This window comes from Acomys russatus, chromosome 9 (assembly GCF_903995435.1).
Source record: "Acomys russatus chromosome 9, mAcoRus1.1, whole genome shotgun sequence".
NCBI lineage: Eukaryota > Metazoa > Chordata > Mammalia > Rodentia > Muridae > Acomys > Acomys russatus.
Genome location: NC_067145.1, coordinates 34,744,376 through 34,769,660, shown reverse-complemented (window position 1 = coordinate 34,769,660; position 25,285 = coordinate 34,744,376). Strand labels below are relative to the sequence as shown.

At 48.1% G+C, this 25,285-nt stretch overlaps 1 protein-coding gene and 1 pseudogene across 1 annotated transcript; both read left to right on the top strand.

Moving 5' to 3' along the window:
* Positions 1-288: 288 nt before the first annotated feature.
* Positions 289-19,699, top strand: Fbp1 (fructose-bisphosphatase 1). The gene is made up of 7 exons (XM_051151111.1): positions 289-640; positions 10,197-10,359; positions 11,932-12,024; positions 14,314-14,454; positions 16,390-16,527; positions 17,347-17,466; positions 19,228-19,699. The coding sequence occupies exons 1-7, from the start codon at positions 471-473 to the stop codon at positions 19,417-19,419; spliced, it is 1,017 nt and encodes a 338-aa protein (XP_051007068.1). The 5' UTR covers positions 289-470; the 3' UTR covers positions 19,420-19,699.
* On the top strand, positions 12,711-14,127 carry LOC127193871 (NADH dehydrogenase [ubiquinone] flavoprotein 2, mitochondrial-like; annotated as a pseudogene).
* Positions 19,700-25,285: the final 5,586 nt, after the last annotated feature.

Here is a 25,285-nt window from a genome sequence, read left to right as displayed (position 1 = left end):
GGTGGGGCAACAGGGGAGGAAGTGGCTATGTTGGCAGCGGCAGTGGCAGCGTGGCATCTAGGGGAGGGTGCACGGAACGGAGGGAGGGAGAGGCTAGGAAGATTTCGGCCAGCGGGGCGCGGGCAGCTAGCTGCACAATGCAAATGGGGCGGTGGGGCAACAGGGAAGGAAGCGGCTATATCAGAGTGGCATCTAGGGGAAGGTGCATGAAACGGAGAAGCTGGAAGGATCTCAGGCCAGCGGTTGGCAGTTGGGTGGAGGAAGCAAGCAAGGAGGTGTTTCCTGGGACAGGGGGCGGAGACCAGATGATTAGAGGCTCCCCCAGGACTCAAGTTCACTGAGCTTCTGCAGACACTGGGTACATTCAGTCCTCTCTCTGTGATCATCACCTGGGGGCCCCACCTGCCTGCACCTGTAGCCAGCACCTGCAGCCCGCACCTGGCAGCTAGCACCTGCGCCGGACCTCAGCAATGGCGGACCAGGCGCCCTTCGACACGGATATCAGCACCCTGACCCGCTTCGTCATGGAGGAGGGCAGGAAGGCTAAGGGCACCGGAGAGATGACCCAGTTGCTGAACTCGCTCTGCACCGCGGTCAAAGCCATTTCGTCCGCGGTGCGCAAGGCGGGCATCGCACAGCTGTGAGTTAGGCCTCTGGCGGCCACGTCCTGTTAGAGCACCTGGGGTCTGCCTCTGTGGACACCTGCGGGTAGCCAGCGCTCTCTCTCCTCTGACACCTGAGATTCCGGTCTCTTGCCTTGCTACATACAGCTCTCACTCCCCTTTCTCCTGGTGATGGAACTTGCACCCTCACAGGACTGTCTCTCAGGTGCACAACTGCCCTGGTCTCTTGTAGTCTCGAGAACTCTCCTTCAGCTCCATGGTAAAAGTGAGTCATTTACCAGGGCACACACTCGCAGACGCACCCACCCTGCTCCCCATTTCCCTTTTAACTTCCGTTACTCTCTTTGGAATTGCAGTCCCAAATTCGGTTTCTAATCCAGTATCATCCTTAACCTCACCTGTCAGTCAGTCTGGGAGCAAGCCTAGTCCAGCGAAGTAGGCTGGGGGCAAGGTGCCCTGGGAGCTCCCTCTTCCTGGAGCCAGCTGCAGACTCATCTTGTGAGAATCAAAGCCTCTCCCTGCTTGGCTTGCATTAATGCCATGAACAGACCTTGCCCAAAGACAGGGCAGACATTGTAGACTGCTTTTAATGGACCCATCTCCTTCCCTTTCACCGTTTGGGGGCCTTGATATGCAGACCCTGCTTCGGGGGCAATAGAAAAAGTCTGAGACCCCTGCCTTTCCAACAAGTCCCCTTGTGGTGGGTGAAGATGGTAATGGCTTTTTATTTATTTTATTATTTGGTTTTTGAGACAGGGTCTCAATGTCTTAGAACTCACTATGTGTAGACCAGGCTGACCTTGAACCCACAGAGATTCGCCTGCCTCTGCCTCCTGAGTGCTGGGATTAAAGGCGTGTGCCACCATGCCTGGCCTGGCGGGTCATTTTAATGCTCTGATCTGCAGTTTGTGCTACAGGTTGGAGAAAATGAAGAAATGCAGAGTCTCAGAACACCTTTTTGTAAACTACCAATACTTTTTTTTTTTTTTTAACTTTGTTCTGACCAGAGCACATATTTGGTGTGTGAGTGGTCTTCGCACAGTTGCATGGGTTTTCAGATTATCTGTATACTTTCTTAACATTACTCATACCTGTGGACAGCGCAGAAATGATATGTGAGGTTTAGAGCTGATTTGGACATAACTTGGAAGTGCATTTTTAAATGTTCCTCCAACAATGTGGCCTGGCTTTATTTACCTATTGATGCATTTATTTCTGGAAAACTTTGGTTCGACTGTGTGGCCTGGTAGAGATAATTCTGAGGAATGAAGTACCTGGTAGCATTTATTTTGAGATGCCAAGCAGGGTTAGGCCTTGCTAGAGAAAGCTAGGAACAGGTGTGTTACAGGCGGTGACTCCTTCGCTGTTTTGTTCTTGACCCTAAGAAACCTTTCAGGCAACACACCCAGGTGAAGTCTCACTTCAAATTAAATTTAAAGCTTATGGATTAAGCTCTCTGAAGACCTGGGGGCTTTATGAAAGACAGCAGTTGGCATTTCTTTTAGAAGTTGGCGTTAGCTGGGCATGGTGGCCCACATCTGTAATCCCAGCATTCGGGGAGGCAGAGGCAGGAGGATTTCCGTGAGTTTGAGCCCAGCCTGGTCTACAAATCAAGTCCAGGACAGCCAAGGCTACACAGAAAAACCTTGTCTTGAAAACAACAACAACAACAACAACAAGAAGAGACGAGCAAAAAAAAAAAAAAAAAGTTAATAATGGGAGTGGGGTTAGGTGGAAGGTGCTAATTCAGAAGGGAACGCGTATTAATAGACTAGGTGGTCATGGCACCAATTTTGAAAATGTTATCACAGATTCCTTAAGGAGTTGCACCCATTGACAAAAACACCAAGCCATTCAAAAGATACAAAGGAAAAGGAGACCCCGCCCATACCATGCCAAAACCCTGGAGTACCCACTGCTAAGTCTTCTTGGTTATTTTCTCAGACACTTTTTATGCTCATATAAATGTCCATATGAACATGCATGTATATCTTCCTGTGTAGCTAGCAAACACAATGGTACTATATGTGCCATGTTTTTCTCCAATTATGCAATGAGCACTCTCTGCCACCAGAGCATGACATCTACCACCTTCTTTTAACCTGCTGTCAGTGTTTCCCTGAGCAGATACCTTGAGTGATGGAACCCTCCTGCAGTCTGGGGCATGTAAATCCTCACTACTGTGGTTACTACCGTAGGAGAACAGCTGTTGATGCTGACGGTGCACTCACACCAAGTAATGAGGGGAAGGCGTTGGATTCTTGTGGGACAGGAAGCATGTGGCTATTCACAGGATGGCATGCAGTCAGACCACTAGGGCCAGATATGATCTCAAGACAGGCCTTTCAATTATACTCCTCTGGGCTTTGATGTGTTGGATGAAGAGCCAGTAAGGCTGCCAGTTGATGCACCCAAGGGATGATATGGGTGCAAGTCTGTGAGAAGAACCCCACCAAGACTGGTTTCAGCCTGATGTCTCTCACAGGGAATCAGCCGAGGTGTAATTATGGATCATGCTGCTTCTCTGTCTCAGTCAGCCTTAAAATTGCCATGGTAGTCATTTCCACTGCTCCTAATGATATGATATGGTATGGTATCTTGAGGCAGCATCTCATATAGCCCAGGTCAGGTTCTGAGAAGGGAAGGCTAGAAGTGTGGGGTTGGAAGAGAAAGCATGGAAAATGGGTGGAAGAGATGGAGTGAGCAGAGCTAAGGTAGCAGAGAGCAGGGTAAGGACCTGGCAAAGGTGAAGTGTGGATTGAATTTGAACGCAATGAGGGCTGTTCTCAGAGAGCTTGTTCTAACAAACCAGAGCAGAATCATGCCATTGAAAACCAAAGCAAACAAAACACCAAGCAGAATTCCAGGGAGAAGTTGACTTCTAGAGGCTGAGGAATAGTGGGGGTGTGCAACATTTGGGAGCCTTGGCTTAGGCTATTGTAGAAATGTACAGTCATAGACTGCGGGCCTCTACGCCACTGGACTTAGTACTTTTGCCCTGAGGCAGAGAGGAAGAGGAAGAGAACCTCAGGTCTGGCTCTAGAAAAGGAGGGGCATGCAGAACCCAAGAGCCCACTGCAGAGAGAAGGAGTGAGGCTCAAATCCCTGGGGCCCCCATTTAGTTTAGGAGGTGATATGCATGGATGGGTGGTGAAGCATCTCTGAGAGCCTCAGTTTCCCCTCTTGTTCTTCAACCATGGAGGGTCGTGTGAAGATGAAGGAGTTTACTAAGGACATATGATGTCATCCTGCTTTGCTTTCCATCTATTTTGTAGCCACTCACATACATATCAGCTGGAATATACTCCAGTCTACAACGTCTGGAAAATGTGTGTGTGTGTGTGTTTGTGTGTGTGTATCTGTATATGTGTGTGTGTATCTGTATATGTGTATGTATTTGTGTGGAGTGTGTGTGTGTGTGTGTGTGTCTGTGTGTGTGTGTGTGTGTATAGGTCAGGGCTAACCTTTGCTGTTGGTTCTCAGAGGCTGTCTGTCTGCCTTGTTTGTTGAGCCTGGAGTTCACATACTGGTTAGGCCCGGCAAGCTGCCCAGTGAGCTCCTGGGATCTGCCTGTCTCTACCTCCCCTGCATTGAGATTACAACTGTGTGCTACCATCCTCTGCGATTTAAAACATGGGTTCTAGGGTTCGAGTTCAGAAACTTTGCTCATGTCACAAACAATGAGCTCCCCAGAACATTTCTTTCTTTCTTTCTTTCTTTCTTTCTTTCTTTCTTTCTTTCTTTCTTTTTTTTAATGGATGAGGTCTTCTCTCTTGTTTGACAAAGGAAAACAATAAGGGATGCAGTTCTAAGTTTGGAACTGTGGGTCAGCTAATGTGTGCTTATGCTTGTCTTTGCATTTGCAGAACTTATGGCACAAAACTGCTGAGAACAGTAGCAGATTCTCAGGGTGTTTCTTGGCTTATCTGCGCCATATGGCGTAAGTGCACCACAATCTCATTCCAGGGCAGAATCAGAGCTGGCCCCATACCCTGGCATCTGTCCATCTCCACCCTGTGTGAACAAATGCCATGGTTGGGTTTGTGACCCTGGGGGAGCTTGATTGGCACTTCTCCCGTGTGTTTCTGCAGTAACCCTTGGATTTTCCCCTCTGGGTGAGTGGTTGGTCATTTGCCACAGGATCAATCAATAGCAGGGTGGAGGTGGGGTTGCCTAGGGGTTCAGTGGTAATCTCCCTCATAATCTCCCTCCCTTTGTCCATGGCTGGGTGTTCTGAGAATCAGAGCGGGCCTCCTGCCTGCTGCCAAAGATGCTGCTGCTCATGGCTCTGGGGTACACACTGGAAGGGGGGACATAGTCTGCCAGTCATTAAGTCAAGGGTGTCACATCCAGCCTGTGACAGTCCTGGTTCTAGTCCTGAGGATCAAAAGTTCAAGGTCACCCTGGGATACATAGCAAGCCTAGGCTACGTAAGACACCCCATCCCATCCCCAATTCCACTGAGGCTTCTCTCCCATAGTCAAAGAAGCTCCTTTTTGCAGCAGTTGGTGGAGAGAGGCCCAATTGGGCAGACTGTTGAGAGTAAGAGACCAGGGCTCAGCCCTAAATAGAGCAAATTAGCCAACACTCTAAGGAATTCCATTTTCTATTAATTAAAATTCCATTTTCTATTAAAAAAATTCAGTAAAAATTTCAGTTAGACAGTAGAAGTAAAAGATGAGATATATAAAACACTCTTCAATGCTATCTTTAGTCCAAGGATCTCAGAAGGAGGATGTTGTGTTTCTGGAATCCCATGGCAGAAGGTCAAGGGCCCAGACTCTTGACCACACACTCCCCTCACTGTAACCGCTTGAGCTGAAGGCCAGCTGATTTCAATAGAACGGAACTGTAATGTCATAGGGTCTAAAAGGAGCTGCTTTTTCTTCTTGCCACTTACTTGTGATGACAATCCTGTGCTGGCAGGCATATCTCTGTGAGTTCGAGGTCAGCCTGGTCTACATAGAGAGTCCAGGACAACCAGGGACACACAGAGGAACTGTCTTGAAAAACCAAACCAAAACAAAGAACCTGTAAATTCTTAGGTGTGCCTTTTCTGCACAAGGTCAGTCCCCTTAGCAAGTACCCTCAGCATTTTCCTCACACCTCTGAGCCCCTGCTCTAGGATCAACCCTCACCAGAAACAAAGCAGGCTGCCACGTTCCCAGGAAGAGCCCTGTGGAGAGAGAGTGACCTTTAGACTGGCCCCAGCCAGTCAAGACAGGACGCAGGGATTTCAAAATAGACAAGTCACTGTGTTGTATTGCTCACTGCTATCTTTTCTAGTCTTGGGAGTCCTAACTCTGACTGAGATATGTGCAAATGTGCTGGGCCTTGAACTCATGCTAAAGCACTCTAAAACGGAGTACGTCCCCAGGCCTGGTCTGAACGCCAGCTATAATCTGCACACATCTGAGCTTTAATGAGCTTGGCACCCCGGCTCGGGTTCTGGGTCCTGGTGGTGCGGGCAGGTCAGAATGGCCAAGCATTCGAATTCTGTTGTCTACATGGGTGGCCAGTGGTGCTCAGGCCTGAGCAAGCACCCCACCCTTTTGCTTTCTGCCTGCTGGGGAGGCCTCAAGCCATTTCCCCTTTCATACCTACTGTGCTTTGACATTTCTCCTTTGAGACCCAAGGGAAGAGAGCTAGGGAGCAGTGTGAGATGCTGCCTTTCTTTCCTGAAGTAACTCCCCATTGGGACAAGCTTCCCAGGCAGTGGAGCCGTGGTCCCACAGAAGCAACTGCTGCTGGTTTCAGTTCTGTTGGGGGCTGCAGAAGGCACTGACCCCAGACCCATCTGCCTCTCCTGAGGTCTTTGCCATCTTCGTTCTCTGTGATCATGTGTCCCTCGTTGGTGGCAGGGTCCAGCTGGGCAGTGTTACTGTCTGGCAGCTGGAGATAATTCTCCTGAGCCCAGTGTCCACTTTGGAGTCTTGTTGCTGTGTTTCCTTGTCGGGTGTCTTAGCACCTTGGCTCCCTCGGGGAAGCCCACACACTTTGAGCCCTAGAGAAGTTGTACTTGAACCTTTGAGGTTGGAGGTTTCTGGGAGAGGCAGACCCTCACTGGGAGCAAAGAAGAGGTTTGAAGGAACTTGGAGGAGCAGTGTTACACCACGTGATGGTGAATGGAGTCCTGGAGGTGTCGGGTGAGACTGGTGCCTCAGTGCCGGGGAGAGAGACGCCCTCCATACCGCTCCAACCTGTGGTGTGTTATCTAGACAGCAAGGATCTTATCATGGGCAGGTGCAAGCCCCTGTGACCCTTGGCTTCCTGCATGCTGGGTTCTCTGTGACCCCAGGGTCAAGCTCTTGGAGGGAGTGCAGACTATGAGCTTGACCCATCAAATCACCTTTGCTGACACCACTGTGACCTCTCATAGGCCAGGGCAAGATGTGTGATGCCAGGTGTCGTGTTTATTTATGTTTTGTTGAATGTTGGGGCCGAAGGCTCACATTTAAATTCAGCTGAATGGAGCAGAGGCTCTCTTTACTGTATCTCATGAACCAAGTTCTTCCTGGATCCTGGATCATGGGACCAAGGCCTCAAAAGTTTTAAACCACTGTTTGTACAGATGGTTACGGTTACACAGCATACAACTCCTTTCTTCTGGAGATGCAGAAAGCCGGGCTATCTCCTTGGAGCTGCTCATGTACCTGCGCTTCGAAGTTGTTGCTGACTGATTCAGGCTTCTTCAAGGACTTTGGGTATCTTCTCTTTCTAAAACAAACAAATGAACAAACAAACAAACAAACAAAAACAACAACAACAAAATCCAAAACCACCCCCACCCCCCCCAAAAAAAAAAACAACAAGAAACAAGCAAAGCACTCTAAACTTCTTGCAGTCTGAGGACCCACCCTGCTACCTGCTGTAGGTCCCTGACTGTTGCACTCATTTGGAAACAGCCATTTTCTTGTTTGTCTCTCCTCACTGCAATAATCAGGCCACCAAGGCTAGGGGCCTGGCATTCCCTGTTCAGCAATGCTGCTCTAGCCCAGTAGGTCCCCCAGGAAGTTATTTGTAGATTTTCAATAAAAGACACTGGGGTAAGGGAGCAGGTGGGACTGGGGACCCATGGGAAGGAGGTCAGTCCTTCCCACAAACTCACCCTGTGGTGGTGGAAGCCTCAAGGGATCATGTGCTGGGGAGCCTAGTTCTCAGTCTGCAGGTCAGTGTTGAGAAGTGCTGGGACCTTTAAGAGGTGGGGCCCAGTGGGAGGAGGCAAGATGGCCCTGCCCCCTTACCCTGGCTCCTTTTGTTTCACCTGTGAGCTTGTCTCCTTCTTCCAGGCACTCTAGTCAAGGGGTGTCATCAACGGGACAGACAATAGGGTTCTTATCAAAGCTGGTACTGTGTACCTTTGTGGCCTCTCTCTCTCTCTCTCTCTCTCTCTCTCTCTCTCTCTCTCTCTCTCTCTCTCTCTCTCCTCCCTCTCCCTCCCTCCCCCCATCTTCCCCCTCCCTTTTTTTGTAAGCTAAGTACTGCTTGGGGTTCTTCATAGTTGTGAGAAACTGTAACAGGGGTCCCTGACTGCAGTGCCCCAGTCCTTTGCCTGGGGGGCTCATCTCCTGCTCTGCCCCCACTTTTCAGGCTTTCCAGAATTGTTCCCATTAATCTGTATCCCTGAGGTGAAGTACCAAGGGCTGTACTGAGCGCCTCCCCACCCCTCGTCCTCCCCCCACGTGTCTGTCTGCTTGTCTGTCTCTCTCCTCTTTCTCTGTTTCTCTCCTCTCTCTCTCTCTCTCCTCTTTCTCTGTCTCTCTCTTCTCTCTCTCTCTCTCTCTCTCTCTCTCTCTCTCTCTCTCTCTCTCTCATGTGTGTGTGTGTGTGTGTGTGTGTGTGCGAGCGCGCACACACACGCGTGCCTGTTTTCTAATGGCAGCCTCACATGAGAGATTCCATTCCCTCTGTGCACATACAGGAAGGAAGAGAGGGAGACTGAGAGACCGGGCATTCACAGAGCAGAGGTTTGCAGAGGGAGTGAGGGAGCTAAGGTTGGCATCTTTATGCTTCTGCCCATGACTGTTGGTACTGATGAGTGGCTATGATGGCAGCAACCTGAAGCTAGAGGGAGAAAAATTGTCACTATAGGGCCAATGAAGGAAAAGTGCCAGGGGTGGGGATCCCCAGTAAATGTCCAAACACCCTCTTCCACCAGTGTGGGGGCTTCACAGTTGGGTTCAGAAAGAGGCCCAGAGCCAGAAACAGGATTGGCAAGGCAGAAAAGGAGAGATGGAAGGGCTAGAGGGCAGGATGCTGTTTTCCAGTCTAGAAGGGAGTGACGGTGACAGTGGTTGATGCTGGCAAATGAGCCAACCAGGCTTTTTGTTCAGTTATTTCTAGGTTGCACTGTGCTTTGCCCAGCAATACAGAAGCAATTTAGGTCTAGGGGAGGGAGATATGTTTTCAACAGTTGAAGCAAGGGGCTGGAGCTGTCACTCAGGTGCTGGCTCCACCCTTAGTTCCTATGATTTGGGTATGGAGGTGGAAGTAGGGGGATCAGAAGTTGAAGGTTGTGTTCTGCTAATACAAAGAGTTCAAGGCCAGCTGGGCCATATAAGACCTTGTCTAAAAGAGAAAAAACAGTGAAGCCATCAGTCACTGAAGCAATGACAGCCAGTTCCTAGGAAACACAATAGAGATCTCAGGGTGCCACTGTGCCCCCCTTACCCACTTCCAGCTCTGTAACTGAGCCCCTTGTCCACTCTGCATTTTGTGCCTGCTTCCCGTGTCTTTCTTCAACCTGCGTTGTCAACAACCTGCCTCCTCCTCATTCAAACCGTTGATCTCAGGCTGCATTTTGGATAAACTTCTTGGCTTCTGGGAAATCCCTCAATGACTGACTTGCAGGTGGCTCACAAAGAAAGTAAGAAGGGAGGCACCTCAGTCCTTCCACCCTGGAGGACTGACTCCAGCTCACTGCCAGCCATTCTGTCTGCCTGTGTGAAGTCCACTGGTATTGGCATCCAATCTTCCTCCTCTGTAAAAATGACCTGTGAGGCAGCCGCTGCTCCTTTTCTTTCAGGATCATTTCTGCTATGAAGCTGCAGTGTCCCCTGGGTTAGCTCATCGGCCAACTCGCTTCAACCTGGGCTTTCTTGTTTTCAACTGAGGCGCTGAACCTCCACATGTGGGGATAAACATTGGTTCTTGCACAAAATAAACAACATAAAAATCACTCCTTATTCTGTATGGAACACAGACATAGTAGTAAACACCCACTATGGAAGCCAGGCAGTGCTCTGTTGGTCTTATTAAAACATGCATTTATGGGGGAGTGGGGAAGATTGTTTTAAAAGGCTCACTGGGGACACTATAATGGAAAAGAGACTGGGAAACATGCATGTGGCCAGTGACATGAGTGATCTCACGACTGGAACTGGGTCTTCTTCTGAACAGTGTCCCGGCTCCCCACTGCTGGCCTCTCCAGGCAAGGCCACCCTTCCTGCTCCGTCTCCCCAGAACCAGGCATACCTGGCACGTCTGCTCTTCTCCCTTCCAGATCCATTCATGGTTGCCCGCGGTGAGGTTCTGGTAGCCATGGCTTATTTTCTGTGCTTTTCTTCCCTCTAGCTTTGGCATCGCTGGCTCAACCAATGTGACAGGGGATCAAGTGAAGAAGCTGGACGTCCTTTCCAATGACCTGGTTATCAATATGCTCAAGTCATCCTTTTCCACCTGTGTCCTCGTGTCCGAAGAAGACAAACACGCCATCATAGTAGAGCCCGAGAAGAGGGTGGGTCTGCGTTTACACTGCCCAAGGCTTGCCTGGAGCTATTCCCCTTCTTGGCTTCATGGAGGACTTTGTGTGCTAGATTTCCAAGCTAGATTTCTAGTGATTTTACCAAGCTCCCTTCTGTCATCTCAGACCTGTCCTCTGAACCCAGTTCCACAGGCTCCATGGATGTGGCTCTTCTCATCTCTCCAGGGTGTGTCTCCATTCCTGAGTGGTTATTGGCACTTAGGGACATCAAAGCCTGGCCTCTGCTGGTTGCCTCTTTGTTAGCACCGATCTCCAGCCTTCATGTTAGGCCCACTGCCAAGCTGACCTACCTCCCCTTTCTGTCCTCGGCTCAGGCATCGGGATCCTCCGGAGGCCAGGTTGCTTTATGAGGGCTAGTGTCTAGCTCCACAGCAGCATGCTATGGGGCTCAAGGACAAACTGCTGGGGGACGGTGGAGCATCTGCTGGGGACATGTTCACCACTGCAGAGAGGCCCTTGAGTTTGGACCATGGCCTGTTACAGGCTCCTATAGACAATGGCAGCTAGGAAAACAAACGTGAGACTGGAAGTAGTTACTGTCTTTCCATGGTCGAGGTGAACTGGGGCCAGGAAGGAGCAGAACTGGGAGAGAAACCCAGATTAAACACTGAGCTTTGTTAACCTTAGTAAGGGGCAGGAGACAACCTAGAGTGACCTGCTTTACCCCCCCCCCCCCCCCCCCACCGCCTTCTAAAACATCACTACAGGCCACAGGAGTGTTCTCCAGCAGGCCCCTACCCCCGCGGTGACATGCCATCACAGTGGCTGCAGTCTCATTTTCCAGTCTACAGTTTCCTGTGTCCGTTCGTGGAAATGAACTGTTAAGAACAAGCAGTCAAGGAATCCCCCTGAATGGAGGTGGGGTGGGGGCAGAACATTAAACACCCACTCTGTATCTAAAGAAGCTAAGTTGGAGGTGGAAAATTCCCAGTGTGATGAGCCCAGTAAACGGGCCACTCCAAAAAAAGTCTCCAATTTGCTGAACTTATAAAACTTAATGGTATAAGTGTTGAAAGCCTGGCCTGGACACTGACAGAGTCTGGATAAAGGTTCAATGAGCTCTCGAGAGCTGGAGCATATGCTTTGCTCCCACCTCAACAGAAGGACGTTTCTTTTAGGAGTCATGACAGGGATATTGTGCATGACAGTTTAGAGTAGCCCTGACCAAACGTGAATGACAAATGTCTTACAGCCCTAAGTGATAAGGACATCTTCCCACCCGCTAAGACATTATTTCTTTGCCTTAAAAGAAAAGAAAAACAAAAGATTAATTTTGTTTCCCTTTTTTTCCCCTTTGGCTGCTAGGACACTCTCTAACCAACTAACTCAGTTATTCAGTGATGTAGGAAGTAATGATTTAATTATCTGTATTTTATCATTTCTATACTTTCTATTCTAAATGATGTTTTCTCTGCCTAATGATCTACCTGTCTGCTGTCTGTTTATTCATCCACCTTCTCATGTCCTCCCAACAGAATATAAATAAATAAGATCACATTTCTCGCCGTGTGCTCACCTTGTTTGCATTGTGTTTTCTTTGCTCAGGGCAAATACGTTGTCTGTTTCGATCCCCTCGATGGCTCATCCAACATTGACTGCCTTGTGTCCATAGGAACCATTTTTGGCATTTACAGAAAGGTAAAGTGTGGTGTGCAAAGCTCCTGGTTTTGATCAGAAAAATAAATGCGGAGCATTAACGCTGTGGGGCTTGAAGAGATTCACAACAAGGTCTCACGGCCCCGCATATACGGTGCAAGAAAGATCCACAAAACTGCTAAGGTACAGTAGTGGAAATGCTGGTCGGAAGAGGGGCCGCTTCATCCTCTCAGCTATCTCTCTTCCTCAAAGAAACAGATTTAAAAGATGGCGAGGCAGCTATAGTGACAGCCTTCCCAAACCAGCCCAACTGGCCTCGCTGTTTTCTTCTTGAAGCCAAAAGCTTTTTAAAAAGGTTCTTTTCATGCAATACAGGCGACAGAACCAAGCAAAGCTTGTCACGTGAGATGACTCACCTTTCTCTAGTCTAGTCTTCCTCTAGTAATTGGCAGAACCCTTAAGCATATTTGGTGCCTGTAGCTAAGAGGAACTTTAAGAGGGATGGTTATTGCCCTTGTGAGGGAAAGGCCTTAGGGAAACAAACTAATAAAACCAAAACACAAGAAAAAAAAAAACACACACACTTTTATTTTTCTTACCAACCCCCCAGCCTCTGATATCTTCCACTCCCTCTTAGGTTCTGTGAAACCAGCTTTAAAATGTGCCCTTACTCTGAGTTCCAGGGGTGGGGTGGGGGTGGGGTTTGAGAGGTTAGGGTGGGGGGAGAATGTCAGCAGCATCTAGCCTGTGCTCTAATGACTCCAGAGAGATGCCACAAACTGTATTTCTGAGAATTTCTTTGATGTGGGAGTAACTGACTGCACTGCCCACTGAGTGTGTGCTTCAATTGACAAAAGCTCACGGAATCGATTTCCCCAGTAGATGCTGGGCCCTGCAGCCCTGTGCTAATTTGTTTAAAGAAAGATGGAAAAGGCAGGTGAAAGATACTGGTGCCTGTAATCAGGTTACATTAGTGGAGCTGGCGAGAAAGTGTCCTGCTTTTTGGAAGTGATAGTGGGCACATGAGGGAACATCAAATTAGGAAGATGTTAAGGGGATGTTGATTGGAAAGAACCTCATGCAGGAAGCTGGCATCTTTCAGGAAGGCCGCTGTAGTAATGCAATCAGAATGCTGCTGCTGTGTGAAGGGAGGGCCAGCCCTGGATGCCAGTCACACTCATTAGAGCAGTGGGCCGCATATCAGATATTTATATTATGATTCATAACAGAAGCTGGTTATGGTTATGAAGTAGCAACAAAAATAATTTTATGCGGGCTCCTTTGTTCCAAAGTCAGCCTAGAGCGGCTGGGCGGGACAGCCATGTACCCCACCATGTTCTCCTTGGCGCTGTGGGCTAGGGTTACTAACCTCACCCCTCAGTGGGGACAACATGTAAGGAATTTGCATAAGACAACAATGCGACATGGTGCTGGAGGAGCCTTATTTGTGCATAGAGATACTTGCGGGAACAACCCAGACACTCCATTCGATTTCACACCAGAAGACTGTAAGAGGATGGAGGCAATAGTGAAAAACTTCCCAGAAGGGCACACAGCCACAGCTGTTCTTCCAGTCCTGCATCTGGTCCAAAGACAGAATGGACGGTTGCCCATCTCCAAGATGAACAAGGCGCCAGGAGTTTTACAAGTACCTCCAATGAAAGTATATGAAGTAGCAACTTTTGAAACAATGTATAGTGGAAAGCCAGTTGAAAAGTACCATATTCAGGTGTGCACTACTACTAGACCTTGCATGCTTAGAGATTCTGACAGCAGCATATTAGAGGTGCTTCAGAGAAAGCTCGGAATAAAGGTTGGAGAGACAACACCTGACAAACTTTTCACTCTAACAGAAGTGGAATGTTTAGGGGCCTGTGTAAATGCACCAATGGTTCAAATAAATGACAACTACTATTAGCATCTGATGCCAAAGGATATTGAAGAGATTATTGATGAACTCAGAGCTGGGAAAGTTCCAAAACCTGGGCCAAGGGGTGGCCGCTTCTGTTGTGAGCCAGCTGGAGGCCTTATTTCTTTGACTGAACCACCTAGAGGGCCTGGCTTTGGTGTGCAAGCAAGGCTTTAACTTATATTCAACTGTAAAATGTCACCAGAGAAATAAACTATGAACTTATCTACATAAAAAAAAATAATCTTATGGCTGGGGGTCACCACAGCATGAGGAACTGTATAAAAGGGTCACAGCATCAGGAAGGTTGAGAGCCACCGCCCTGGAGGCACCACCCTCCCATGCATCCTGTAGATGGGTGGCCTGGAAAAAAGGACCACAAAACAAAATGAAGTCATGTTTTGTTTTCTCTTCTGCTTTAGAAAACTACTGATGAGCCTTCAGCAAAGGATGCTCTGCAGCCAGGCCGGGACCTGGTGGCAGCTGGCTATGCACTCTATGGCAGTGCCACCATGTTGGTCCTTGCTTTAGAGAGTGGTGTCAACTGCTTCATGCTGGACCCGGTGAGACATCTCCTAGGTTGGGAGCTTAGCTGGTAGCTTTGAGCTTGAACATGGTGTGTGTGTGTGTGTGTGTGTGTGTGTGTGTGTGTGTGTGTGTGTACCACCCAACATGGGTGCTGAGAACTGACCCCAAATCCTCTGGAAGAGCAGCAAGTGCTGAACCATCTCTCCAACTCCCCACACCCCAACACACACACACACACACACACACACACACACACACACACACACACAGAGAGAGAGAGAGAGAGAGAGAGAGAGAGAGAGAGAGAGAAGGTACAAAAGAAGACTATGAGAGATTGCTTGAGGTGTGGCAAATAGCTGTAACTCAGAACACTGTCTCTACCTTTGACCGGTGGGTGCAAGCTTAACCAAGCTGCACTTTGACCTCCCTGGGAGCATGGGCACTTAGTTAGGAAACTAAGATTGAGCAGGAGGGTAACAGCACAAGTCAGTATCTTTGCATGAGGCCCCAGGGGAAAATAGGGCAGGTCCAGAGCAAGGTTTAATCTGAGAGAAGGGTACAGCTTCTGAAAGCAGTGGTGTTTGACCAAGTGTCACCTGCTCAGGTTGTCCAGTTCCCTGGATGAGCTCCCAGTGCCCTCTCGGCTTCTTTTGAGTTGACAGATATATAGAGGGAAAAAATCCAGCCTCTTGACTGCAGATTATAGACAGGCTTGTAAAGGGTAAGCTTCTGGGTACTGTGAAACTCCCTCCCTCCCCAGATGCAGATGCTTCTGGATCACCTCAGCAGCCAGAATGCTCCCTTGCTGACTTCCAAAGCTCCATCTGGAGCTTATACTCTCTGGACGGATGGAGACAAGGTTACCCCAGGGAGATGCTAAGTGCCTTCCTTTTCCTTGTGTCTCCCTTCAAGGGCAAGTTGATGGCTGAGGCCCCCTCCCTCGATAGCTACAGGTGGGTTCCTAGCAGGCTTCAGCTTTCAATGAGCATCTATAGCTCCCACCTCCCGCGTCACCCACTGGGTGCTCAGGCTGGGCAGCTCCAGCTGCTTGCCGTGAGGTAATTTCCTGTTTTCAAATGTTTCAGGTGGAGACAGTCTTCCAGACTAAACAAAAACATTCCTATAAGTTTCTGGCCCCCGTGTTTAGAAATAGGAAATCAAAAGTCACAAAAGTGAACAAGAAGACTCATCCCCAGTGATGCACTTGTGACCTTGGGCAGTTCCCTCTTCTCCCCACCGCTGCCTGGCCTCTCCATCCCCCTATTTCTCAGGAATGAGCCTTAGTCTCACATTTATGTGTTTATTGTTAGCACTCTCCTGGTGTTGTATTTCACATGCTTCCTCATACACATAAATAATGGATTCTGGTCACAGTTTCCTTCTCTAGATGCTCTCTCCTTACTCTCACCCGCTGAAACTTTTCTTCCTAGCCCGTCCTGTGTGTGTGTGTGTGTGTGTGTGTGTGTGTGTGTGTGTGTGTAGTTTAAATAGGGTTGCTTGTACGAGCAGGGGCTGTTTATAGGGGCATGAACAACCTATCAATGACCGTGACAATGAGGAAAATGACCTTCTTCCTAGGACCATTAAACTGACAGTGGTCCTTCCTGGAGGGATGGTGAGACCCTCCACCATCTATGATATTGGAGGCAGGGTCTCAAAATGTAGCCCAGGGTGACTGTAAGGTCCTAATTCTCTTGCCTCAACCTCTCCAGTGTTGGGGTTACAGCTGTGCTCTCCCATGTCTGGCCTCGTGAGTTTTACTTCTTGTTTTGAGGAGACCATTGGCACTCTTAAACCCCTGTATCACCCTGTTGGCGTTGGCACCCTCTCACTTCATCCATACTTCCTGCCTCTGGAGTCTTTGGCTGCAGTCACTGTGCACTGGAACGAGGTGTGGCCACAGGCCATGCTTTGTTCATGCCTTGGAGAACCTTCTGGTCATCTGGCTACCTTTGTCCCTTGTTTCAAAGGCCATTGGAGAATTCATCCTGGTGGACAGGGATGTGAAGATCAAGAAGAAAGGCAATATCTACAGCATCAACGAGGGCTATGCCAAGGACTTCGACCCTGCCATCGCTGAGTATGTCCAGAGGAAGAAGTTCCCTCCAGTGAGTGGGTAGCTAGGTGGGACTGGTGTGGCGTTCAGGTTCGGGAGGAGTGTCCTTGAGAGCAAAAGGGACACTAAGCCATTGAGAAGGGCCTAGACTTCATCTGGGGCTCTCTCTTGCTTTATGAGCTAAATCTTACAATGTGGATTATCCTGGAGACGAAAGCAGAGAGAGGGAGGTGGAAACCATTGAGCCTAGGTGCTAGCGGTGGAATGCTTGCACAGAGACATCACGATCAGAGCGTTATTTAGCCTTTATCTGGACAACAAAGTCAAACAGCTTTACTTATTGAGCTCCTTTACAACAATAAAACATTCCTGGTTCTGGGGCCCGGGGCACCCAAGCACCTACCACAGAAGGTCTGTACCTTCAGGCCTGCGTCTTGACAGATTTCTGTCAGTTGTATCAAAATGGCCAGTGTCAGGCAGGAGAGATAGTTCAGTGGGTAAACTGGAGACAGGAGATTGGTCCTTCAGGGCCAGCTTACAGGAGGCCTGACATAATACCAGTGTGGGGAGGCGGAGATGGGATTTCCTGAGCAAGCAGTAAACTAGGTCTGCCGAATCAGCATATTGCTGCTTCCAACCCCATAGCTGGAACCGACCACCCTCTCCTTGTGGCTGCTGCTGGAATGTGACCTTCTGGGACATATTTAGGAGGCCCTGTCCCCAAAACTGCCCTCGTTCTCCAGAATGGGATTTTCATTTCATGTCTTAGGTCCAAGCGAGCTTTCTGTAAGGCACTTGGTGAATGACCGTGAGTAGAAGAACATCTTTTATCTTCCACAGCCCTAAATATTTGCTGTTGTTAACCTTGCAGGACAATTCCTCTCCCTATGGTGCCAGGTATGTGGGGTCCATGGTGGCTGATGTTCACCGCACTCTGGTGTATGGAGGGATCTTTTTATACCCTGCTAACAAGAAAAGCCCCAGTGGAAAGGTACGTTCACCCCCAAGGACATGAGAGAGAAGTGGTGGCTTTTATTTCTAGCCTGGGGGACTTGACTGCATTAGGAAGAAAGGCCTTGGGGCTGATGAACTCTCCTGTGGTTGCTAAGATGTCTGTGGCTCAGACTGTATCCGCTAAATGTGGCAATGTCCCATAAGGGCCCTGCCAAAGCTAAGGCATAAGAGAATTAATGGAGCTCCAGCAGGGGACTAAAAGGGCTCAGAGCTTCCAAGGGGCTTGGGTTTGCCTTGGACAGAATGGGTTCCATTCATTGAGGGAACTGAAATCCTCCTGTCTCATTACCAAGAGAGCAAATCAAACATGCATTGCCGGGATAGGTCTGCTTTGATGGTTCCCAAAGGCCGTAAAATGGATGTAGCTAATGACCTTGGCATTTGCTACTTAGAAAGTGATGTCATCGGATGAGGGAAAAGGCCGTGGGGGAAACCCAGAGCTTCTAGGTGGCTTTCCCACCAACGTGTACTGTCCACGTTAAGGCCCAGTTCCCAGCAAGTCACCCAGGCTAGTATGTCTTCCAATACTGGCTAGGGGAGATTCTTTGCATCTTCAGGCAAGGTGCCAAAATGCTTCCTTTTCAGATAGCCTGTCCCCTTCCACACTTCTTTTGTTTTGTGAGACAGTTTCCTGTGACCCAGGGTGGTTTTGAACTTTCTATGTAGCCAAGGGTGACTTTGAATTCCCTGAGCTACACCTCCAGCACCTTTTTTTTTTTTTTTAATGTGAAAGAAGAAATAGAAGGAGCAATAACCTTAAACTGTCAGGGACTGAGACTACTGTTCTGACCCATCTGCTTGCGCCTCATGGTGTCTGCTTCCCTGAGGGCATCTTTCTTTCTTTTTAGCATACCTGCCTTGCTGGTGCAGTCCAGACAGACACAGCCAGCTTGCTCCATTGCACTTTCTCAAGTGACTCGCTTTCTTTTTCCTTGAAAGAAATGTGAAAGTGACTCCCCCCTTTTCAGGGTTTCAAGTCTGGCCCTGATTCTCATATGGAAGTAGAGTCAGGAAACACTAGCTCAGCCAGTCTGCTCCATAGGCCAACTGCATGAAAATGTACTCAATAAAAAAATTAATATTCAAAAGTAAGCGCCAAGATATATGGCAGGCAAAAACCCCAGCCCTGGAGCCTTAGGAGGTTTTCAAGAGGAACGCACAGAGTTACAGACAATAGTACACTGTTTGGAGGAGCCCGTCTGCCTTCCAGATGTCTGAAGCCAGACACCGCTGTGGATTTTTACAAATGCTTTTAGCACAGAGCTCGTCTCACACATACAGAATCACTCACTAAGTCCAGTGCCTGGATGTAAAGAGTTGGGGACTGTTAGTCCTGCCAAAATGTCACTCTGTCCCAAATCCAGGTGGTTGGCCAGCTCTGGTTCCATGAACAGTTTTATTCAACCAAATAGCTAATGATTTTTGTCTCAGATGCTTTCTGAGGCACAAGGGAACTTCCCTAATTCAGAAGGAAAGAGGAGAGGGAGGGAGGGTGGGAGGGAGGGAGGGGGCAACAGAGGGAGAGGGGGAGAGGGAGGAGGGGGAATGGGGGGGGAAAGGAGAGAGAGAGAGAGAGAGAGAGAGAGAGAGAGAGAGAGAGAGAGAGGGAGAGAGAGAGAGAATCAGTTACCATAGAAACTCTCAGCAGCTCTGCAGAGCTTTGCAACGGACGAAGCTCTGCAGCCCTGGTGAGAACATGTTCTGGCTGAAGACCTTGGTCTCTGCTCTTGTTTTCCAGCTAAGGCTGCTGTATGAGTGCAACCCCATGGCTTTTGTCATGGAGAAGGCAGGCGGACTTGCCACCACCGGAAAGGAGGCTATACTAGACATCATTCCTACCGACATCCACCAGAGGGCACCAGTCATCATGGGGTCCCCTGATGATGTACAGGAGTTCCTGGAGATCTACAAGAAGCACGGAGCCAAATGAAGGCCAGCCTTGCCCTTGCCCAAAGCCGAGCCTTTTATGTGGACCTGTGACCTCAGGAGGCTTTACTCTACTCTGACTGTTGTATATTCCTAGACAACAGACCTAACAGTGTGGATAGTTTCACAGTTCAATGCTTTGTAATGCCCAGGACTGCTTCACCCATATGCCATAACACCATGATAGCAGGTACTACTCACCCACATGCCATAACGCCATTAGAGCAGGTAATATATATTTTAAGCGGGTGAAAGAGAAATAAACACATTCATACCTTATAACATTTTTTTCAGCGCTTTGTGTCAATGTAATATTAGATGGCTCATTTACTCTCCATTAAGCTGCGTAGCTGGAATGCTGTGTTGGGTCCTTTTTACCCACGATGAAATGGAGAACTGAGGGCTGATGAAAGCTGCTGGAAGTCTCCAGCCAGTGAGTGGCAGGTGGGGCTGGAAGATGAACCCAGGCATCCTGGTCACTTCCCAGGTCGTAAACTGAGTTAATGCCACTTCTTATATGTGCCGTCCTGTTCTGTTCTGTCCGTCTCTGCCCTTCTAGAAAGTATCAAATGTCTGGCTTCTCAGCCTTCTACAGGTATCTATAACCATCCAAGACACAATGACAGTTTATGTTGCTATTCAGTGATGCTTTTTACACAAAAGTGGCATCGGATAACAAAGCCATATAATCTCTAGGGAGGGTCTAGTTGTCCTGATGAGAATGATTGGCCATAAGAACTAAATTTAAGGAAACAGACTATGTAGATAGAGCACGGAGTCCCAAGTAGTAGCAAACCTCTAGTTTTCCTGGGTGGTTTCAGGCTTCCGGAGATACAGGGAGAATTGGTAGTCTCTGATGGCTGCTGGTCTCTGGAATTTCAGGTGGAAATGGGGTCCAGGAAATGGGGCATGCAGGTAGCTGTTGGACCCTGATGTCTGTTGTCTCTGCTGCTCCCTGATGACTGTTGGCCTCTGGGACTGTTGTTTCCTGCTGGTTGCCTGTCTCCAGGACTGTTGTTTCCTGCTGGTTGCCTGTCTCCAGGACTGTTGTTCCCTGATGGTTGCCTGTCTCCAGGACTGTTGTTTCCTGCTGGTTGCCTGTCTCCAGGACTGTTGTTTCCTGATGGCTGCCTGTCTCCAGGACTGTTGTTTCCTGCTGGTTGGCTGTCTCTGGGATTGTTGTTCCCTGGTGGCTACCTGTTTCCGGGACTATAGGTGGAGATGGAGTCCAGAAAATGGATTATTCCTGGGAGATAGAGAGTAGAGCAGACTGGGAAACGGGGTGGGGTAGGGAGTCTGGTGCAGATGGCCCAGGGAATACCATGCCTCTGCTGGCAGGCGCTATTGTTCCCTGATGGCTGCTGGTCTCCAGGATTGCAGGTGGGGATGGGGACCCAGGGGGTGGAACACACCCAGGAGCTGGTGTGTAGAGCGCTAGTTCAGAGGTTTAGTCCATTGTCATCATGAAAGGAAGCATGGCGGCATGCAGGCAGACATGCATGGTACTGGAAGAGGAGCTGTAGACATACAGATATGAAGGAAGCATGAAGACAGAGTCATGTGTGTATGTTTAAAATGTGCTTTTTTTTTCACTTGTGAATGGAACTGGTTCCATGTTCTTCCAACAGGAAACTTGGTTCAACCCTAAGCCTTAAATTTGCTTTTGTTTGATGACCAAACTGAAATCCTAGCATTACCCTGACTTCAGTTGTGGTTGGTCCTCTCAGGAAATCCCCTGGCTCAAAAAGTACCCCCCGCCCCGTCTCCCTCTCTCTCCTCTCTCTCTCTCTCTCTCTCTCTCTCTCTCTCTCTCTCCCTCTCTCTCTCTCTCTCTCTCTGTGTGTGTGTATGTGCATGTAGATATGTGCAGTTTACTTCCAATAGTCTGATGGTGTTATTGTAGGCTGTTTAGGATAATTAAGTAATATAAGTCAATTGTTGATTAATTCATACTCATGTAAAGTATAAAAATATACATGCTAGGTTTAACAGATATGATTCTATAGATAAATATGGTAAAAAAAATAGTTAACATCTTCAAAAACCTCAGAGACCTACAAAATATGGCATTTTAAAATATTTTTATTATTTTAAGGATTCTTTGACAATAAGACAGGTTAACTCCTGGTAGCACCCAGCCTCCATAAAAAAGATGATGAACATTTTAAAAAACCTCCTTGTGGAGATGCCTTTAAGTGTGGCAAATCAGCCACTGGAAAAAAATGTCCTCATTTCTCTCAAAGACAGAATTCTGCCTAAATTGGGCAAGCTTGGATGCAGGCGGAGTCGACGGCCAGACCCTGCCAAGACAGGGTATTCAAGTCCTCAATGGTTCCTGCTTCACAAATATGTCTGTCAGATACACTGGGCCAGAAGGCTGAAGATGATGCTGCAACGTTATAGAAAATTTTGGGTGTCTGTTCAGGCAGTAAACTGTCTCTGTCATTTTTTCATTTTGGAAGCTGCTAACCTACACTTCCCTTTCACTCAGATAGTTAAATTTATTCCTTCTCAATTCTCTGAGGGGGTTAAAGACCGGATAATTTTAAAATTAAGCTTAGTTGTTTAGAAGTTAAAAAGAAATTAAAAATTAAGTCTAGAAAGATACTTTTAGGTTGATAGATTTGAGCTTTAATAGATGTTGATTTAGGTTCAAAACTTTAGATTTACCAAGATAAAATAGATAATATTTTCTACAAGGTTGCCAAATACATTTTGATTAAAATTTATGTGTGTAACTCTTACCTATTGATTTTTATAAATTTTCACAATTGTACTTACTGTATATAAAAAATGGCCTTTTTTATTTATACAGAAAAGGGGAGATGTTGGGGGATGGTCTGATATATTTTGATGCTAATTACTGCTTGCTGTCTCTGTGACCCTTTTGCTTAATAAAAAGCCATCCCACCTGGTCAGGACAAAGGACAAAGGTGGAGCTAGGAGAGAGAGGAATTCTGGGAAAAAGAAAAAAGACCACCATGAGAAGGAAAAAGAGAAAGACCAAGAGACCTGAAGGGAGAGGAATAGGAGGCCGCCATGGGTGAAATGGAAGAAAAACACATGGCTGGCGTGGATGGAGAATCCGGCCCAGAAGAATATTAGCAAGTATTTGGGATTTTGAATGGGAGATAGTTTGACAGAAGTTATCGGAAGCAAATGACATGGGATTGAGACAGGGATCCCATACCTTCCCCACTATAAAAAATAGTTTAAAGGATTGATATCTTCCCTGGTTAACTAAGACTATTTTAAAACATAACAAATGTCTGTGTCTTCATTGATCACTAGCCAGGTCTACTGATAATACAGATAATTTAAAAACAAAAGCCTTGGAGTATCTGCAGCCTGATCCTCAGTCTCAGGTTTGAGAATTAGTTCAAGATGCCTGCCGTTGGTTCCATGGTACCCTTTCAAAGACATGTTCACATTCAAATCTCTGGGACCAGCCAATGTGACCTTATTTGGGTAAAAGGTCACTGTGGATGTGATTAAGCTGAAGATTTTGAGATGAACTCATCCTATACCCCATGGGCGGGTCCTAAATGTAACAAACAAATGTATTTATAATATTACATGGGAGGAGGACATGTGTGTTTTAGTCAGAGTTCTCAAGGAACAAAACTGATAGACTGAGCATGCACGCACGCGTGCACGCGCGCGCGCGCACACACACACACACACACACACACACACACACACACACGGGATTTATTGGAGGTGCTTACAGGCTGTAGTCTGAGTAGTTCAATAATGGCTGTGTCCAACAGAAAGACTAATACTTGAGTAGCTGCTCTGTCTACAAGACTGGATACCTTAGCAGTCTCAATCTGGTGCTTCAATCCCAGGAAGGTCCTAGAGAGCTGCCAGCCTATGTTGACATCCCTAAGATGTATGTTCTAACACCAGCCAAGGAATAGCTCAGCAGGACTGATGAGCTTGCCAATGGGAGCGAGGGCAAGCAGGCAAACAGCAAAACCCTTCCTTCTTCCATGTCCTTTTACGTGGGCTGCCACCCGAAGGTGCAGTCCAGATACTGGCTGGGTTGTTTGACTTCAGATGATTCAGATTTAGCCTAGGCCTCCCAACCTCAAATGACCCAACCAAGAACATCCCTCCCGGATATGTCCAGACGCTTGGGTTTAGTTAATTATTTATGTAGTCAACAAGTGTGAGGAGCCACCTCACCATATGACAGTGGAGGCGGAGACCAGGGTGATACCATAACCTGTGCCAGTCAAGAAATGTACCAGAAGCCAGAAGACACTCCCAGAGCTCTCAGAGAAAGCAAGCCATCTTGGGTCTGGCCTCAAAATGGTAAAAATTTTCTGGATTGTTGGGTGAGTTATGTTTATCAACGTGTGCGCGTGCGTGCACATGTGTGTGTGCATGTGGTATGCACACATATGGAGGCCAGAGGTCGGCGCTGAGTATCTCCCTCAGCTGCGCCCCAACTTACTTTTTGAGACAAGGTTTTTCACTGAACCTAGAGCTTACTGACTGTGAGGTGGGCAGGCCAAGGAGTCCCTGGAACCCCGCCTTTGTTTCCTAAGTGCTGAGGTTGCAGGCTTAAGCCAACATATCAAGTTTGTACATGGGTGCAGTGTCTGGAAGTCAGGTCCTCCCGCCGGCATGGCAATCATTTTACTGACCCTTTCACTGAGCCATCTCCCCAGCTCCACATTCTGTCTTTACTGTTGTTGTTGGGGTTTTTTTGTTTGTTTGTTTTGTTTTTTGTTTTTTTTTTTTTTTGTTGTTGTTTTTTAAGTAACTTGGTTTGTGACTTGTGTGGCAGACTTAGGATGTCTTCCCATCATGCACCACAAAGTCCCTGTGTGACTGTGCAGAGCAGTCCTCCGCAGGGCCATCCTCTTCAGAGGCTACCTCTATATAGGGGTGCCTCTTTCGGTTTCCATGAAGTGTTGACGTGGAGAAGGGTCCCTGTGACTCCATACATAGTGGTGGTAAGATGGAGGTAGCTGTGCCAGCAGTCCTGAAATACTTGTGAGGGGCAGCTGTCACACACCCCATCTTCCTAACACCTCCAAGAAGCTTCCGTTGCATCTAGGTGAGTGCTGCCTGGTTGAGAGACTGCTCAGAGATTAGTAGGCACCCCAAAGGCACTGCACACTGAACGTCCATGATGAAAGTGTGTTGGCATCACATGACAGGTTAGATAAAGCAGCTTTGCCAACAGGAAGGGTCCTCAGACAACATTTCAGAACATATTTCTAGGTGCAGGTCTCTGGGTAGATGGTTTTGCCCTATGATAAGAGTGTCTTAACTGGTCCAACGTCCATTTGTCCTGATGCACGCAGGCTTGAGTATTTCTCACAGAACACAGCTAGGTCACCAATAGCTCTGTCAGTGATATGTCAGCAGTCCTGAAATACCTGTGAGGGGCAGCTGTTGCCCAGCCTCTGGACTGTCACCATAGCCACTCTGTAAGATTCCGCTCTTGTTGTGTGCCCCGACAGAACTTGGCATTTGCAGAAAGGTCAGCAGCTGCTATCTCAGGCCACTTGGGCAACTTGAACTTCTACTCTCTGGATGCAGCTCTGTGTGTAAGCCAGAACTTGACATTAGGCATTAGGGTCTCTCAATTACCCCAGGAACCCAGCTCTCACTGAGTTGACTATCCTGGCTGGCCAGCAAGGCCATGTTCCTGTCCATTCCTCAGAACGGAAACTACAGATGCACTCCAATGTGTCTGGTTTTTAACGTAGGTGCTGGGGAGCCTAAACTTAGATTGCCAGGCTTGCGTGGTGATCACTCTCCAATTAATCCAGTCATCCAGCCATCTCTGGAGAGCCTCAGAAATAGGGCTCTCGAAGGGACCTTTGACTACCTGAAAGGTTGTCGCAGCCACA

Coding starts and splice junctions, on each gene's coding strand:
- Fbp1 (XM_051151111.1), top strand. CDS start 471: ATGGCGGACCAGGCGCCCTTCGACACGGATATCAGCACCCTGACCCGC. Junction 12,025..14,313: donor TTTTTGGCATTTACAGAAAG/GTAAAGTGTGGT, acceptor CTTCTGCTTTAG/AAAACTACTGATGAGCCTTC. Junction 17,467..19,227: donor AGAAAAGCCCCAGTGGAAAG/GTACGTTCACCC, acceptor CTTGTTTTCCAG/CTAAGGCTGCTGTATGAGTG.